Here is a 17336-nt window from a genome sequence, read left to right as displayed (position 1 = left end):
AAATTTAGAACATTTTTCATAGGCTTTCACCTCGTGGTCAAGATATACGATTCCGTGAGAAAAACCATTTTTTACGATGTAAAACAAACATTCATACATAATACCATCTAAATATACGTTTTGCATTGTAAATATATTACGCCACATATGTAGTTTAATACGCGGACGTTATAAATAATTATAATTATAGGTATACGATATACATTGCGCAATCGCTGATGAGTTTATAAGTAAATGATATGTAACAAATACCGTACGCGGAGTAGGTATTTTTACAAAAACATAAGACGTCGTTTTCCCTTTTGAACTAAATCTCTGGGCTTGTAGAATATTATGTTATCAAACAAACGAATTGCGTAGGTATGGGAAAAATGTGTGTACTGACCTTGTAAATCCTGCGGCCTTGGATTCCCAATTTATCTTGATCGATGGCTATGATTTTTTTGTTTTGTAAAATCGCCTTGTACTCGGGTCTGATGGTCCTCAAGTCGGTCGACATAAGCAGTGGGGCGGCGAGTATGGCCCATATAGCCATCTGCACCTTACTCTGTTCGTAGCTCAAACCAAAGTTTCCAATGATCAGCTGAAAAAACACGACGAAGGACATTATGAATTGTTTTTTTTTTTTAACGAATTAACGAGGACTACTTATAGGAATGATTACTATAATAGCCCCTCCGTAGCTCAATCAACTTTCAGTTCGACAAATTATTTTTAGTCGAATATATTATAACGATAAAATTCTATTCATTTACGAAAATCTTCTATTCCAAGTGTAAAAAAGAAGCAGATTAAAAAGTACACGTTTCGAAATAGTAATGTGCCTATTGTATATACTATAGACTGTATAGCCCCTGTGTACATTAAATCCTATACATATGTAGTTTTATGTATAGCTTCGTAAGTTCGTCTTAAGTAAAAAATGCTCTGTACAATATTCGGACTTCTTAATCCATGTAAAATACGCATACATTTATTAAAATTAAACAGTACCATGTCCGGATCGTTCCAGTGTCCTGGGGCTGCATTAGCCGCAATGACGTCTTGGTTGTCGCCGTAGTAATCAATTATGCTTTCCACGCTAGCCCATGAGTCTTGAATGTCGTCGAAGTTTCTCCACAGGTTGCACCTCGAAGTTATAGCCGAATAGTTGGGCTGTAAACAAATAACAAAGGCCGTTTATTTAATATTTTGCTGTCGTAATGGTATACGTATATTATTCTACAACGGCTATAGAACATCATTAGCATAATTCAATATTTGTTCTGGAACGAGGAACAATTCTATTTAACTAGACATCTGGAACACGGTTATGAAGAATCATACGGTTACCTTAGACATAAATTACATGATTGACCGCATTATTATAAATTTTTGATGAATGCGTTTATTATCAGATATAATAATAGTAATAAAAATACACTATACAGTATTAATAATATAAGATATTACAAATTTCTATTGAAATTTTACTATGCCTATTTAATAATAACACGTTGTATGAAAATAATTTTAAAAAATCTCCAAGGACGCTGTCAACCCCTTTATCAATTTCGTCCCTGTATATCATCGTTTTGGTTATCGAAAACCGTAGCGCCATCTACGGAAGAATTTAAACTTTTGGCGAATACCTCTCTCGTGTATATAGAGGGCGGAGAACGCACCGGAAAATTATCCGAATCGTCACGAAACGCGACGGATACAAAATATTATAATATAATATTAGGTATAGGATATATTAGTCATTAGTAATAACTTATTACCAACGATTAATATTTAATATAATTTATAGCAAAATGAGGTTTTTGGAAACAGTAAAATTAAATATGTACCTACTGGCTATGTACTAAAAAATATGTACGCTGCGAGATTGCAAGAAAGACTTGCGACAAAAATGCGTTCGTCTTGCGTAAACACGAATAAAAGTACCAATATAAAATTATCATATAAATATTTGTCAATAATGATAATAATTAGACGATATCGTAAAAATAACATGTTTGTGACTTTGCGTGGGGTGGTGAGCACATGACCTGATTATCCGACATTTGAGTGCATCATATAGTACATCATCCTTAATTATTAAGGAATTATTTATATTATTATTATTTACTTTGGACTTGGGACTTGGTAATAGGTATGGATTTAAATCTTGTTTTTCTAACGTTATAAGTCTTAAAATTTAAGACCTGTAGCCGCTGTCGCATGCAGCTCGGCATAAACAAAATAGAAATTTTGAATTAAAATGCACAATGCCTGTGTACATACAGTTTGCGGACAACTCGAACGATCTCGATATTCGATCACGATTCACGAGTTGATACAAATGTCTAAATACTATTGAAAGTAAAATGTTTGATCGCATATATTATTATACAGTATGTACAGCGTGGTATAGTATAGGTATACCTATGATCTCGGGGCCAAAAATAATTGTATAAGTAATTTATCATAGAATGCGAGACGTGAAATGTCTTATACATATTTCCAGTTTGAAAATCGCACTGCAAGATATTTATGAAAAAATGATTATACATAGGTATGTGACATATTATATTTATGCTCAAATATTATTTTTACAGAAAATATCGGTTTGATAAGACTGTTTTCTATTTCCTATCTGGTAGCGTGCTGCACGGCACTGCAGCCTGAACAATGAACATACCTGCACGCGTATATTATTGTATTACGTTTCATTTGCAGAAGAAGGATAGTGCATACCATAATGATAGTGATATGAATTACGAGGTCTAGTTCGATTCCTGTTCGCTTCGACGTCACATGATATCATATGTGCTAAAATGTCCAAGTAAACGATATAATATTATGGCTAATGATTTAAGGGTGTATAGTGTAATATGCAGCCATATCGTATATTATATTATAGGTAATAACGCGGAATCGAACGTGCGACGGACAGCCGCCCAAACGAAATTACATAAACGCACCACGCCTGGCACTATGTTATTATATGTACCACAACAAACAGACTGCACGTTATAATATGTAATGATAATCGTAATAATGATTTTTGTGCGTTTTGCATACTAGACGACTCTCGTCGTCCGGGGGCCTTGTACCGCGCGATTTCAGACAATTTTCACGGTTACCCAACTATACATAATAATATTATATTTCATATATATATATATACATAATATATACCTACAAAATAAGTAAATATATATATATAACACGCGTCGACGAAATGTCTCTAATGCACTTTCTATATAATATTATATGGACGAGTGTCGACGAGTATTTACCGCTCGGAGGCCGGGCGGTGGTCGTTATTCGTATATCGACCGTTGTCCCCCCCAACCACCTGCCGAGTGCGCGGCGGACACCCGGAGGGATACGACAAATAAAATAATAACGATATTATTATTATATATGTGTGTTGCCGGAAAGAACAAGTAAAAACTGCTAGTGTGTGATTACGGACTATTATTATATGACACGCGGACGATAGTTATGGCGTGTTATCGTAATGAACCGCCGCCAGTCACACGAAATAGTCGTCTCCCCTTGTCAACTACACTGCCGCCGTCGTCGTAGTACTATGATAATAAATATTAAAGAATGATAAATAATAGTATTATAATATATCGTGATCCGCCCGTCCGCAGTTGTAACTCGTTATAATAATATTATTATAATAACAAATTGTAATTAACGATATCATCGTAACTCTTTAAAAATATTATAACACTCGCGGTCTCTGTATGGTCGTCGTAAATTATCGTATCAACAATTTGTCACGCACGCCCCTCCACGAATATAGGTAGTAGGTGTGGGACGTGGGTGCATGACATAATTCATAAATACATAATACAATTATATTAAAATATACCTATGTACGACAACAGTCAACAGGTGTTGCCTGTGAATACAGTTTGCTAGGCACATTGCATTTTTTCGGTAAAACGCAATTTTTGTGGCATTTCACAAAAATATCAAAAACGTAGAAAATAAGTATAACATCCTCAACATCCAGATTCTACGTCAAGTTTTTTATAAGTTATAATTATTATACATTTATACGATCTAGTGCGATCGGTGAAAAAAAATGAAAATATTTTCACTCGATTCCTGACAGTGAATGGCCACTTATATATAATATTATAATGTCTAATGTCATAATACAATGTCTGCTACTCACTTGTAATCCTGCGTAGGTCTGATAAACCGGCCAACTGCACGAGTACACCATGGCCCTGCCAGTTTTGTTCAGGTGGTAGCCGAATTCACTATAACCTGTACAGGACGAAAATATAAAACACGTGTAAAAAAGAACAAAGTATCTGACATCCGCTATCGTAGGACAGAGTCATATCAGAAGCTCGGCCAAGGGGGAATAATATACTTCAATACAACTCTCGACACGGAGGGATCCACCTCGGCCCTATTCGTCCCACATTAATTGGCTTGTCATATTTATTTTATATTTTTGTCTACCGCTAGTTTGACATTTTTTTTTTTTAGAATAGATAAAATTATAAATAGGCACTTAAAAAAACACAATCCCTGGGATGGAATCTACCCAGTGGTTATCCCCAAAAATACGCCTGCACGTCGTAAGATGATATGTATCAGGGGAAAAGTAAAATCCATTAATAATATAATATACGTTCTAATGTCGTAAATTTATAATTTTTGTTCATTGGTTTTTACAGATTTTAGTAATATTTTGATGACCCGCGAACAATTTCCAGATTTCTAATGTCGCGCTTAAAAAATATTATAATTTGTGACCCATATATGTATATATAACCCAATTTTATTTTCATTACAACAACAATAATAACAATTATTGTTATATAATTCATCATCATTGTGCTATGTACCTTGATCCATGTCTTTGGGCAGTGAGTAACAGCCGTCCAGTTTTACGAAATCCACGTTCCATTCAGCGAACGTGAATGCATCCACCTCGAGAGATCCCAAGATTCCCGGGTAGCCAGCACACGTGAAGTTACCGTAATCTTCGTAGATGCCGAACTTCAGTCCTCGCGAATGGATCTATACAAACAAGAGCCAAAAGGCGAAAAGATATTATTATATATTATATATTATATCGTCGCAAGGATGTTTAGAACGATTGCATATTTGGCGCCCCCCATCGAAAAAAACCCTTATCGACGTCTGTTTTGAATATTTTATCATATTATTGATCAGATTGCGTTAAAATCGAATAAACATCAAACTCAAGAGAGTTGTAGGTGTGTAATGCGGTTGTATCTACGTAACACCGAAGTCCGAAACGCAATAAATCGATGATATTAAAAGACTTGACATCGTTTTATTCTTTATAATAAATACTTTTTACGCGTTTTTCGAAAGTCGCTATTCGCTGCTCTATTATTGTCGTTGAATATAATGCACCGCAATTATGTGGATAGGTATAAGGTACTCAAAGTGTTGTTTTTTTTTTGTTTTCAAAATAAACAGATCTCGTCTGTTCTAAAACAATACTGTAGGGCACCGGAATATTGTGTTTTTATAAGAGCCATAATAACAATATATACCTAGGTATATTTATAAGTATTTATTTTACAATATACTCTAACATACTTTTTACGCACTAGCTATATTCTGTATATCGTTACGTGTAGGGCGTAGGCATAATAATAACATAATAGTTATAATACCAAACAGTTTTCAAAGAAATCAAAAATATTAAGATGCGAAATACGACGTGTGTGAACTGTGCGGTAAACTGAGAACATTAAAAATTCATTAAGTATGACGAAACTTTCACCCAAATCATTGTCATGAACATTATCTGTAATGCGAAATTTTATTGATATTGCACATCACGTATTAAATCTGAGGGTGGGGTGAGGTGTCTTCGTCGACCTGAAATAGAGCAATACACCACATAAATAAAGGACCTATAATGTGAATTATATAAATTACGCGTATATAAAATAACGAGTTGTATACTACTATACTGGCTATAAAAGACTTTCGTTTCGTTGCTCACAATGGTACTGATATAACTGTCCTGCAGTACAGTATAATATACTTCATTACTGCATATATTTATATATATATATGTATAACTAGTACATAACTCTAAGACTTAGATAACTATTTGAATACTTGGTAGTGGATGTAATAATTAGTAATCAAATTTTTAAAATACTCGTATCATTTGTCATAATACCTATCACAATTATTCAGAAGCAATAGAAAACAATATTTAAAATATTTTGAATTTGAATTTAAGAAAACCGTAAAATCTTGTATTTATAATTGGGACTATATTGCAGTCAAAAATATTAATTGCAGTAAAAAGTTATATTAACAGGGACAATCGCAATTTGACACATTGTCTATGTATGTTACTTTGTATTTATACTTTATTACTAGGTAGGTATGTATTTAATAAAACATATTTTAGGATTTAGGTTGCTACTGCGATCGCTGGAATCGAGTACCTAGTGTAATCATCCAAATTATACAGCGCCTAAAACCCATCAAATAGAATAAATAATAGATTATGTGTAAGACACGAGTATGGAAACTCCGGATGAATACCATAATAATATATTTTACTATTGCGTGGAGCGCAGTGACAAATGAGATGAGTTGTGTTATTTGTATTTTTTTATATTTAGTGTAACAAACACTTTCACGGTTATAAAATATTGTTATTTTTATTATGGACATCGTCGTTTATTATAATAGTCTAGATTTCGATGAAAGATAGAACGTATATTATTATGGAGAATTAGTTTAGAAAATAAAGAGGTTTAAGTCTTTAGAAATTACGTTAAGGTTCACTTGGCCACTTGGGTATATTATAATCTACCTAGTTGGTTAGTTATCGGGCATCGTAGATTTAGTCATTAGTGATTTTGAAATCGTAATTTATCTGCGAATCACGTCAATTATTCATCATTATATAAACGTATACATATATTGAATAAATCTTATTAAAATTAAAATAACTATCATAATGATACTATGTAACGATTGATCTCATATTAAATAATTATTATTAGTATATTATAATATACCTACCTAGTAAACACTTAGACGCTTTCCAAACTGGGTTACGATGATTATTTGTTTTGGTTTTTTTTTTTTAACGGATAACCATTGTTAAGAGTTTAAGACGCATTATGTACCTATATTTATGTACACCCATTGACCCAGATGACCTGATGAAATAATTTAAGTGTTAAATTGTCTTTATCTACTAACTGTGTTCTGTATAATTATCATAAGAATGCAAGTTGATTTTAACGAGTTCGTGTTTTCATAACAGTCTCTGTACAAAATATAATATTTACTAATGATTATTAATATTTTTATCACTATTGCGCATTAATTATAAATTTATAAACAACGCACGAGATAAACCTACACAACGGCATGACGAGCGTCGAGACAATTAAATTAGATATTATAATATATACACGGATTCTGTTATTATAATATATACTAAGGAATAACATGCGATGTCTCATGATAATATTTAAATCAGGCACGGATCCAGAGCAAAGATCTGGGGGGGGGGAAGGGGGCAACAATTTTTTTACAACACAAATACAATTATTATAATAAAATATTATACTTGATTCTTAATTTATAATTGTGTCATAATAGCAGATAAATTATTGATTATTTAATATAAAAAGCGACAATGTGAAAATAAGTTTAGATTTTGTTTATTTGTTATTTAATATATAATATAAATATTTATAAAAAAATATGTCTGGGGGAGGACCTTGGCCCCTAGGCCCCCCTGGATCCGTCCCTGATTTGATTGTCATGTAAATAAAAAAGTTGAAAGTCGATGAGATAATTACTATACTATAGTAGATTATAATTAGCCAGATAGGTTAGGTTTAAATGTGAAGCAACTGCATGTTGAGCTTGTCAAATGTTAAGGGGTTCAAGGCTAAAAGCGTTTTAAAAGTTATAGTCTTAAAGCAATAAGATATATATATATATATAGAGAGAGAGGGGGTTTGGGTTTTGCGAGTCGGTATTTTGAAAGGTGATTAAAAAGTTGTGTAGATTTTTAAATATTTTATTCGCTCAATTATTATTATTCGGTGACAATATTATATAGAGCTTTCGGCAGATGCAGCTGAGACGAACCACCTGTCCCGACTCCAGTACGAGACGTCGTGTAAATTATTAGGTATGTTACATTACACGCGTGCAACGAAATCGATTACAGAAAGTTCACGATCATTATATTCATCAATTATTAGTGTAATACGTATATAATACTATAATAACATAGTTGGGAAAGAAAGATAATAAGCACGCGCAATCCGTTTTTCTGCCACGAATGTAATGCCTTATAAATTATAATATTTTGTACTGTGCAGGAGACCATTATTAATTTAATACTGATTAATACTGCAATATTCGGATACAAGCGTTCAACGACGTTCGCGTGTTGCACATAATATTATTATTACGAATCGTGTGATATCGGAATATTTTGTGATTGGAAAAAAATAAAGATTATGTGCAGTGACGAAAGTACATGCTGATACGAAATTATGAAATTTCATGAAGCCTGTAGGTAATTTTAAAAAATTTTCATGAACTAATCGGCTAATCAATATATACGTTCGACGATCATCGTTGCCCGTCAGTCAGGGCGCCACGAGACGTCGTCGAACACAGATAATAATATATCAAACAAAATTATAATATTAATATCTAAGAACGGAACAAGACAGCACATTATAGTGTGCGAGTCTATAGCGGTCTCGTGCCGACTATATTATATTTGTTTGAAATTATAAATAACGCACGTTTCAGAATAAATGTCTGTTTTTTTTAACAAACATTGCCTACAATTCTCGCTATAATATTACATATTTATATGGGCAAATGGCCGCAGCCCGTCCGCCGCACAGTGTTATTATATAAGTCATAAGTGGCATACCCAAACATAATTTATTTATCGTATGATATTATACATTTATACCTACGTATTGTGTGGCCGTGTCCATATTTTATATCACTTAAATGTTACCTCCAATACCCGTCGTGCTCGTGACGTGAATGTGGTTCAGCACTGTTAACGCAGCTGCACCTGCAGTCGTTACTATTACTATTATTATTGTTATTGCTATTGTTATTACTATTAAGTATTATGATTAATATAATGGTCGTTGAGCAACACGGTGCGTAAAAAGATTACTGTGACGACTACGGTGTTATATGAACGAAAAATTGTGATTACTGCAGTTTTTTAGTTTGCACAATATATTCAATAATTACTGCGAAATTTGGGCAATAATTAATATACGACATGCGTGCCTCGAAGTTCGTCGGCTAAACGATCGATTTACGTGTGTCGTTTAGGCGTCACTATTACTCTACCTAATGTACAATATAATATTATATTATACAGATAACTATAATGCCTGAGATTATATTATTACGTGTATTGTTTAGTGTATAATATAGTACAAGACTGACACAAATTGTTGGCATTAATCGTTAAAAAGATTGCATAAATATTTCGAATAAGATGTACCTTGCCAACGCACATCACACGTCCTGTCGTCGTAACAGTTTTTTTTTCTCCAAATTAGTCGCATCATTGTCACGCCCTGGTTAAAATCATTTTTTGTTTGTTTCTTATTGTTAATAATTTTTCATTATTTTTTCGGTTGAAAATTGACATTCCCCATTGTTTTATAACACGTATAATATTATATACCTATTTATATATATTTACACAATGTGTTCGAGCTGCGTAATTTGGTTTTCAAATCACCTATATATTATATTCGTATATATACACATCATGGTTGGTAATTTCTGCACTAGATAGAACAGCATCGTCTTGAGTAACTTATACATATCATTATAATATACAAAAATAATATACACAAAACTCAATTCACTGATAATAAGGGCGAACGTGAGCTAAATCGGTGTTATATTATTAATAATTCAACGTGGAAATTGAGAAACACAATAAATTTAATGGAATTTTTTTTCTTCTCTGGATCGTTCTATTCGTGCGTTAACGTTCCAGATATTATGCAAGACAATATTCTATAATAATGTTAATGTATACACATAATTCATAAATTAGATAATAATATTAAAAACACCCGCAGAATAATTTGTTTCTACTCGTGAACCGTTAAACACGTTTTTTATTAAAGTGGTATAATTAAGAAAAGCGATCGAGCCATTAAAAGAATCATAATTAATAAGAATAAGAATGTAACATACTTGTACTTATTAGGTACTTATTAGTTATTAAAATAATCGTCGGACCACTCAGAAGTATTCACGTTGTGCAGAGTGCGATATTAGAAGATTTCAAAAAACATTAACCAGCTGCATAATAATAATATCATTATCGTAACCTAAATCCTAAATAACATCGCTGTACAGACGCACTATGTTTTACTGAAACCGTTAAATTTGATCGTTTCAATTTTTAACCGAATAAGATGACAAAATATATTAATGTTATGCCATTCTACACTTGCAGCAGGTTATGACGTTTTAATATTAAATCTCAAATTTTTACACAAAACGATTTATTTATATCTACAGTATGACTCGCGTACAATTTTTAATAGCACTGCAGCAGTACTCATACAGTACAGTCGTAATAATTATAGCCTGTAAAAAATAATGAATGCGGTGAGCTATTGAACTTTAGATGTTGTTAATGATTTATAATGTTTATATTATAATATTAATTTAATATTTATACTTTTTTATAGGACGTACACTCTCGTAATCTTGATCTGTAGGCGTGCATATTATTATAGAAAAAACCTTTATTACATATTTTATTGCGCGCAAACCGTAAATTATCGCGATTTAATAGAATTTAAGTCGGAGTATATGTATATATGTATAGGTACAGGTACTCACGTATTCGGATAGGTCGGCCATTCCTCTGGGGAACCGTTTGGCGTCGGGCTGTAGTCTACCATCGTACGTCCTTGCAAAGTCCAACCAACAGTCGTCCACGTTTATGTACTCGTAACCGGCAGCAGCGTACCCTTCGGATATCACAAGGTCCGTCATGGTCCTAAAGAGTTTCTCGCTGAACACAAAACAGACAATGACAGTATTATTATAACACGTGACTATACGAATCATTATTGTTATATTTATTATAACGATATTACGAAAATACAATAATATAATATCATAACAATACGAGCACGCGTCAACAGTAAGCAATACACTTTTTGTACTTCAAAGTCTTTCGTACGTCTTACTGCTTCTGTACAGTGTACACATATATGATATTTTTTCGTGAAAAACTATTTTCGGTACAGCATAATCTGCGAGTGTGCTCGAAATTTTCGAAAACTTTATAATATTGTACATCGTTTCTGCAGTTGCGTCAAGGTTTTCGTGATTTTCAGACACATTCTGTACGCGAACTCGACGAACTCTGTGCGTGTAATTGCCTTCGAGTAATTATCGAACGAATTAACTTTTCAACATATTATAGATTCTTCGATAAGATTATTTTCCAGGCAAGTATTAATTATATCGGCAACAACGCGTAGGTAATATTATAATATACGTACAGTATAATGTATTATAATGGCGTAGACAATGAAGTTTATCGTAATAATTCCGCTATTTACCTGCATATATAATTACGCGGACAACCTTACTATTGTATACACTTGAGCGCCGTATACAATGTACAAACAATAACACCTTGATCTCAGCGGCTCGAAGAAATTGATTCATATTTTTTCCCGAGTTCGCAATCTCGTAATATAATTTGACTTCAGAGCTGAGCAAAGTGACGTTTAAAGTTTCAACGATCGATCGAAAAAATAGCAAACGTATACTGTACGCAGCGGGTAAGGTCGTATATAGGTTAGGTTAGGTATACAATATAATATATTACATTTATATATCATACGCTATAGATCTTTACGTTCCGACCGAGGGACTTGATCGAGGGACTTGATCGAGTTTAATGGCGTCACTTGCACCGAATTCGTCCCACGAGATTATATTGTACTATAAATAAATAATATAATTAATAATCCGTCACCAGTTTTGCACTGGAGTGGTAATCGGTTTCCCTAAAACGGTAATGCACGCCGCGTAGATTATATTATATACCTATATATATTTATATAAAGCGCGGTCGGGATTGATTATTCGTAGTTTATTCCGAATTACTTCCGTATGACCGTTTTCTGTTCGCCAAGTCTGCAGGAATTCCATTATTGGATCAATTTAAAATGTCAGAGTGGAAATTAGCCGTATTATTTATTAAACCTACGACGCTATAGTGTATCCGCAAAACAAAATTCAATTTCGTAAAATTAATAGTTAATAGACGGTCTCGGATATGTGGCAGAGAACAAATTTTGGTGCGGATTAATAATAATAATAATAATAATAATATAAATAACGATAAACAAACACTGCAGTGCATTCCTACTCGGACAAATAAATTGTGTAGCATTTAACTTTTAAACATTATTTTAATGAACAATAATAAGACGACGAGGAGAAACTTTTTTCATTATGATATCATACGAGTGGATGACTACTGCAACTGCATTCGAAAATACAATATCAAAAATAATTTCAACAATATCGTTATTTTTTGATAAACTTCGTCGTCGATGCGCTGGCATTAAGTGGCAATCGTGAGTGCGAGTGTCACTATATGCCACTGCTCCGCGTGTCTGACGTTTCCGTAGGATGCGATTACAGAAAATTGATCTAGCGTGCGACCTAGAATCCACAAAAACGCCATAACGATTTCGATAATATTGTGATCTCATATACCATTTTCCTGTCACTGCAACAATAATCGATAAGGAGGACACACGAGAGCCGTCGTTGTTGTCATTATTATCGTAATAATTTTATAAGAGAAGGATACGAACATTTATTGTCGTCTGTGCGTTATATATTTCTCCGGTTCGGTTCAAGGTCTGAGTTCGGCCCTACGACGCGATTATAAGTGCTACATAATAGCAGTCCGCCACGGTGCGTTCTTTTTCGATGCCCTTTTCGTGTCAGCAAAAAAAAAAAAAAAACAACAACGAAAACTCTGTTTTCTTCGAATGCTCCGCAGGAAAATAGAGTTCAACCGGCCGCGGCGTGTGGTACCGAATCGTGACTGCAGTGCTCAGGACTGTATCTATATATGCATTTTTTTTCGCCTAATTCCAATCGATGAGGTTTTCGTCCAAAATGATCATTACGGCGGAACATACGCGTAAAACCTGAACGTATACAATTGAAAAAAAAATCTATAAAAAACTATTCCAAATCGAAGAGGAGTGTATACAGTCCCCCCCGGACTGTATCGTGATATTGGCAGCTATGTACTATGTACAAGAGGGTATATAACTATATAAGTGACATATTATCATCGTGTTTATTGTGTTCCGAACTTCGCAGTCGCGATCGGAAATGACACGCGTCTAAGGACTTTTAAACAACTGCAGACTGTGACTCTGGACGGCGTGATTTTTGATTTATTGTACAGTATAGCATGAAAAAAATCGTCACGACCCGTCCACTACTGCAGCAGCCCATTACGCAGACGTGCGCCTTATTAAATGCCCTTAAAAATAAGTGGAAACATTATGAGGCATAACGACGACCGATCGCATGGCGGAAATCGACAACCTCATTGAAAATGTGACCATCCCCGGATACCGTGGGCCCCTTCTCGGCTCTATATTATAATAGTCACTGAAATAATTTCATCGTACGTTTCAAAACTCATCAAAGGCCGTTGAATCGTTTTCATTTTTAAGTCGAATCGTTTACGTAATATCGTGCAGTAACGGCCCCAAGTAATATAATATATCGATTTCTGCTCACTACGTCCACGCGGCAACTATCTGCAGGACTCGCGATTATAATTGTGTAAAATGGTGCGTATATCCATATAAACGTCGTGGGTTTAAGGGGGCGAACTGTAGAACGCACACATATAACACACATATATATACATACTTATCGTGTCCAATATTACGATATACATGAATCTATATACAGTATGGGTACATATATACCAACCCACGCGCGTTTTTGTCGTGATCTCTTTTTTCTACTCGAAATCGTGACGTCGAACCGGTCGATGTGTTATTATTATTTGTTACGCGTATATATATACAGCGAACTCTCAGAGATATACCTATAAATAGTTATAGATATTTTCGACGCATCGGTAAGCTACGGGAGGGATATATCGTAGGTATAGGTTCACGGCTGCAATACCTGCAGTTTTCTGGGCCAGATCGTACGGCAGAACAATCGATTCCCTGTGTTTACATCGTACCTATACATAATAACACATAATATATATATATATATATCGCAGCCTCTCGGTGCGTTGCGTAACCGAATGACATTTAGCAGATCGCGATTGTTTCCTCCGTATCAGTATACCTACCTAATCGTTACACGACGATTTGCGTACCTTGACAAATTCGGTGGATGGGAAAAAAAAATGTTCTGATGACAAAATCTAGGCTAATTATTATTACAGCAGAAAAAACGAAAAGCCATAAACGACATCTCTTATTCTCAATTATATATCTACCTACATATATAGGTAGATGGGTTGTGTATAAGACGTCTAGATAATACGCCTGTACTATGATACAATCGAACTGCACGCGGGCTGGTCTATATAGTTTCGGGACGTTGTCGAGCGCACTAAAATGTTTAGCCTCCACACGGACGACGAGGATACAATATCGCGATACCCAAAAACGCGGTTTTGACTCATTATTTTCAATTATCTTCGACCCGTAATTATTAATTAGCAATTTTCGTCGAATTTCCGAGGACGGATGTCATTACACGGTTATTATTACGTTGTGCTCTTGTACTTGGTTCATCCTCACTCGGATATAATAACTACCGTACGGGTACTACATAATAATGCACAAAATACACGCCATATATAATATGCTACTGCCCTTGACTTTAGTTGCGTCTGATTTTTAACTAGTTTACAATTTGACGAGGTTGCGCATGGAGTATTTTGCTGTGCTGTTGTATACTAAGTGTTCTCTGCAGTCTGCAATAGACTCGGGCCTAGGTATACATCAACGGGAGCCGCTCTATTATCGTTTACGTAAAACTGTGCATAATGCATAATACATAATGACTTATAATAATTTGTGGTCGGCATTTGACGTGCATAGTGTTATATAAAATATGTCACCTTTCGTTGATTTCGTGGTTTGTCTCGACTACAGTCGACGTGGATCACCGCAATAAAAAAATACCTACGCGGTATTGGTTCCTGATGAGAAATTTCCGTTTGGAAAGTATCGAAAATTATCGCGTTGACAAACCCGAAAATGGAAAAAAGAAATTTTAGGAAAAAAAGCTAACAATATAATCATATCATTATAAACGATAACTGAACACGCAGCTACATTGAAAACAATAATTAGATTGCCTATTTACCTCGATCACGGCACAGCGAGATATTAAATTACATTTTGTGTAAGTATTAAGCTATACTATATATACAGTCAATTATATAATATAAATACACAATATTCAATTTAGAAAAATAATTTTAATAATTCTTGGAATAATATTTAACTCTATTTGAGTAACTAATGCAAATCCATTTCCTGATAGAAATCGAGTATTTAAATAGTTAATTTAAAATATTACCTATAGAATATAGTCGATCCCTTAGGAGTCACCAAGTGGTGTCGAGGGGTACTTTAGCAAAAGTAATATTCAATATTTATTATTCAAGAAAACGATTCATTTTTATAATAGTTGTAAGTCGTAACTTACAGCATGAAGTAAAAATATCATCGTCAGAACAATTTTTGATTGTTAAAATGTATAAATACTATATTCTATTATCATACAAAGTTCAGTTAAAATTATAAATACAAATACTAAAATATATTTATGTAAAAAAAAATAAAAATATAAATTTTTTTCACGATTGAAAAATTAAAATTTATTGTTAGTCATTTTTGTGACTCTAGTGACGCCAATGGATCCTAATGACCAGAAAAAATAAACATAAATTATTATTATAAAAAATGAGAACCTAATCGACTCAAGTGTTTACAGTAAGATTTGATCTGCAGACAAACCGCAAACTTATTTGTGTCTTATATAATCGAAATAATAGGTATAGTATGTAGTTTTTATTTATTAATATTATTATGGAATAATTATTATTATTATTACCTTATACAGTTGTCAGGATCGTTTTTGCAATCAGTATTACATCTAAATCTCTCCCACGCCAACCATCCCATCGGTGGTGTCCTGGCTAAACCGTTTTCCAGACAAAAACTGCTTGTCAGCAGTTGGAACACCGTTAAGGCTGTTATCCATTGAAAAGCTGCCATTTTATCTGCGAATACAGCAAAATGATGTACAATTAATTACATGGTTTTTTGCATATTAAAAGTTGTGTACTTAATGTTTTTGCATCAAATAAGGACAATATTTTTAATATTTTAAAGTTACTTTTGAACAATTCCTACTACCTTTATAATTTAACTGTATATTATAATTATATTATACTAGCTAACTACGTTATGTATATTATAATAATAATTATTATTATTACAATGTTACATCATAATAAATCAATTATTATTCTTGGGAAATGTGTATTTAAATTTTAAACAAAAGTATCGTTACAATACACTATACTATCAATACACTTATTATATATGCTACTCAATCACTTGACGACAGTACATTTTTAGTAGATGTTCATAATTTCTAAATTACTAGCTGTTATATTATATAACTAATAACTAATAAATATTAAAATGTATTAGTAATTATTACTAATGTTTTAAGCTATTGGTACTTTTAAAATATTATGAAAACGTTCACAAGTATACTTATAAACTATTCAATATAAGTAAACAGTATAGGAATAAATTATAGAATTGCATTATAATAATATTTAATATTACGTAAAAAGTTCAAAATAATTGTAAAAATAAGTTAATAAATAAAAATAATAATAATAATAATAATAGACGATGTTCATATTTTAATTTATGAAATAAAATAAATACTAATTAAGTAATATATGTTCACTGAACCAATCGACCACATTCAACCGGTTATATTACATTTGAAGGTTACGAATTGATCATCAGTCAATGGTTTGAAAAAAATTTAAAATTATCTCAAGCTGATATTTTATAAATAACTTTGAAATATACATACGAAACCTGATGTTAGGACTTAAATGTATACTCAATGGATATTAGGACATGTGGTTATAGAGCATCATAATATCATATACCTACTCTGAAAGTTAGCAATTTCAAAGGTACATTTTATTCCTCGGAGTTATGTGTTACAAA

General features: G+C 33.1%; 1 protein-coding gene across 1 annotated transcript in view; it reads right to left on the bottom strand.

Moving 5' to 3' along the window:
- Positions 1-16384, bottom strand: part of LOC100161679 (alpha-N-acetylgalactosaminidase) — a 20397-nt gene extending 4013 nt beyond the window's left edge. The window contains exons 1-6 of the mRNA XM_001946356.5: positions 16192-16384; positions 10885-11059; positions 4848-5022; positions 4163-4257; positions 994-1155; positions 386-583 (exon numbers count right to left, since the gene is read on the bottom strand). Coding sequence (XP_001946391.1) covers positions 386-583; positions 994-1155; positions 4163-4257; positions 4848-5022; positions 10885-11059; positions 16192-16355 — 969 coding nt within the window. The 5' untranslated portion in view covers positions 16356-16384. The remainder of the gene's footprint in view (positions 1-385; positions 584-993; positions 1156-4162; positions 4258-4847; positions 5023-10884; positions 11060-16191) is intronic.
- Between the last annotated feature and the right edge of the window lie 952 nt (positions 16385-17336).

Source organism: Acyrthosiphon pisum, chromosome A3 (genome assembly GCF_005508785.2).
Source record: "Acyrthosiphon pisum isolate AL4f chromosome A3, pea_aphid_22Mar2018_4r6ur, whole genome shotgun sequence".
Taxonomy (NCBI): Eukaryota; Metazoa; Arthropoda; class Insecta; order Hemiptera; family Aphididae; genus Acyrthosiphon; species Acyrthosiphon pisum.
The sequence above is the reverse complement of the archived record's forward strand: the minus strand, read 5'-3'. Positions and strand labels throughout refer to the sequence as shown.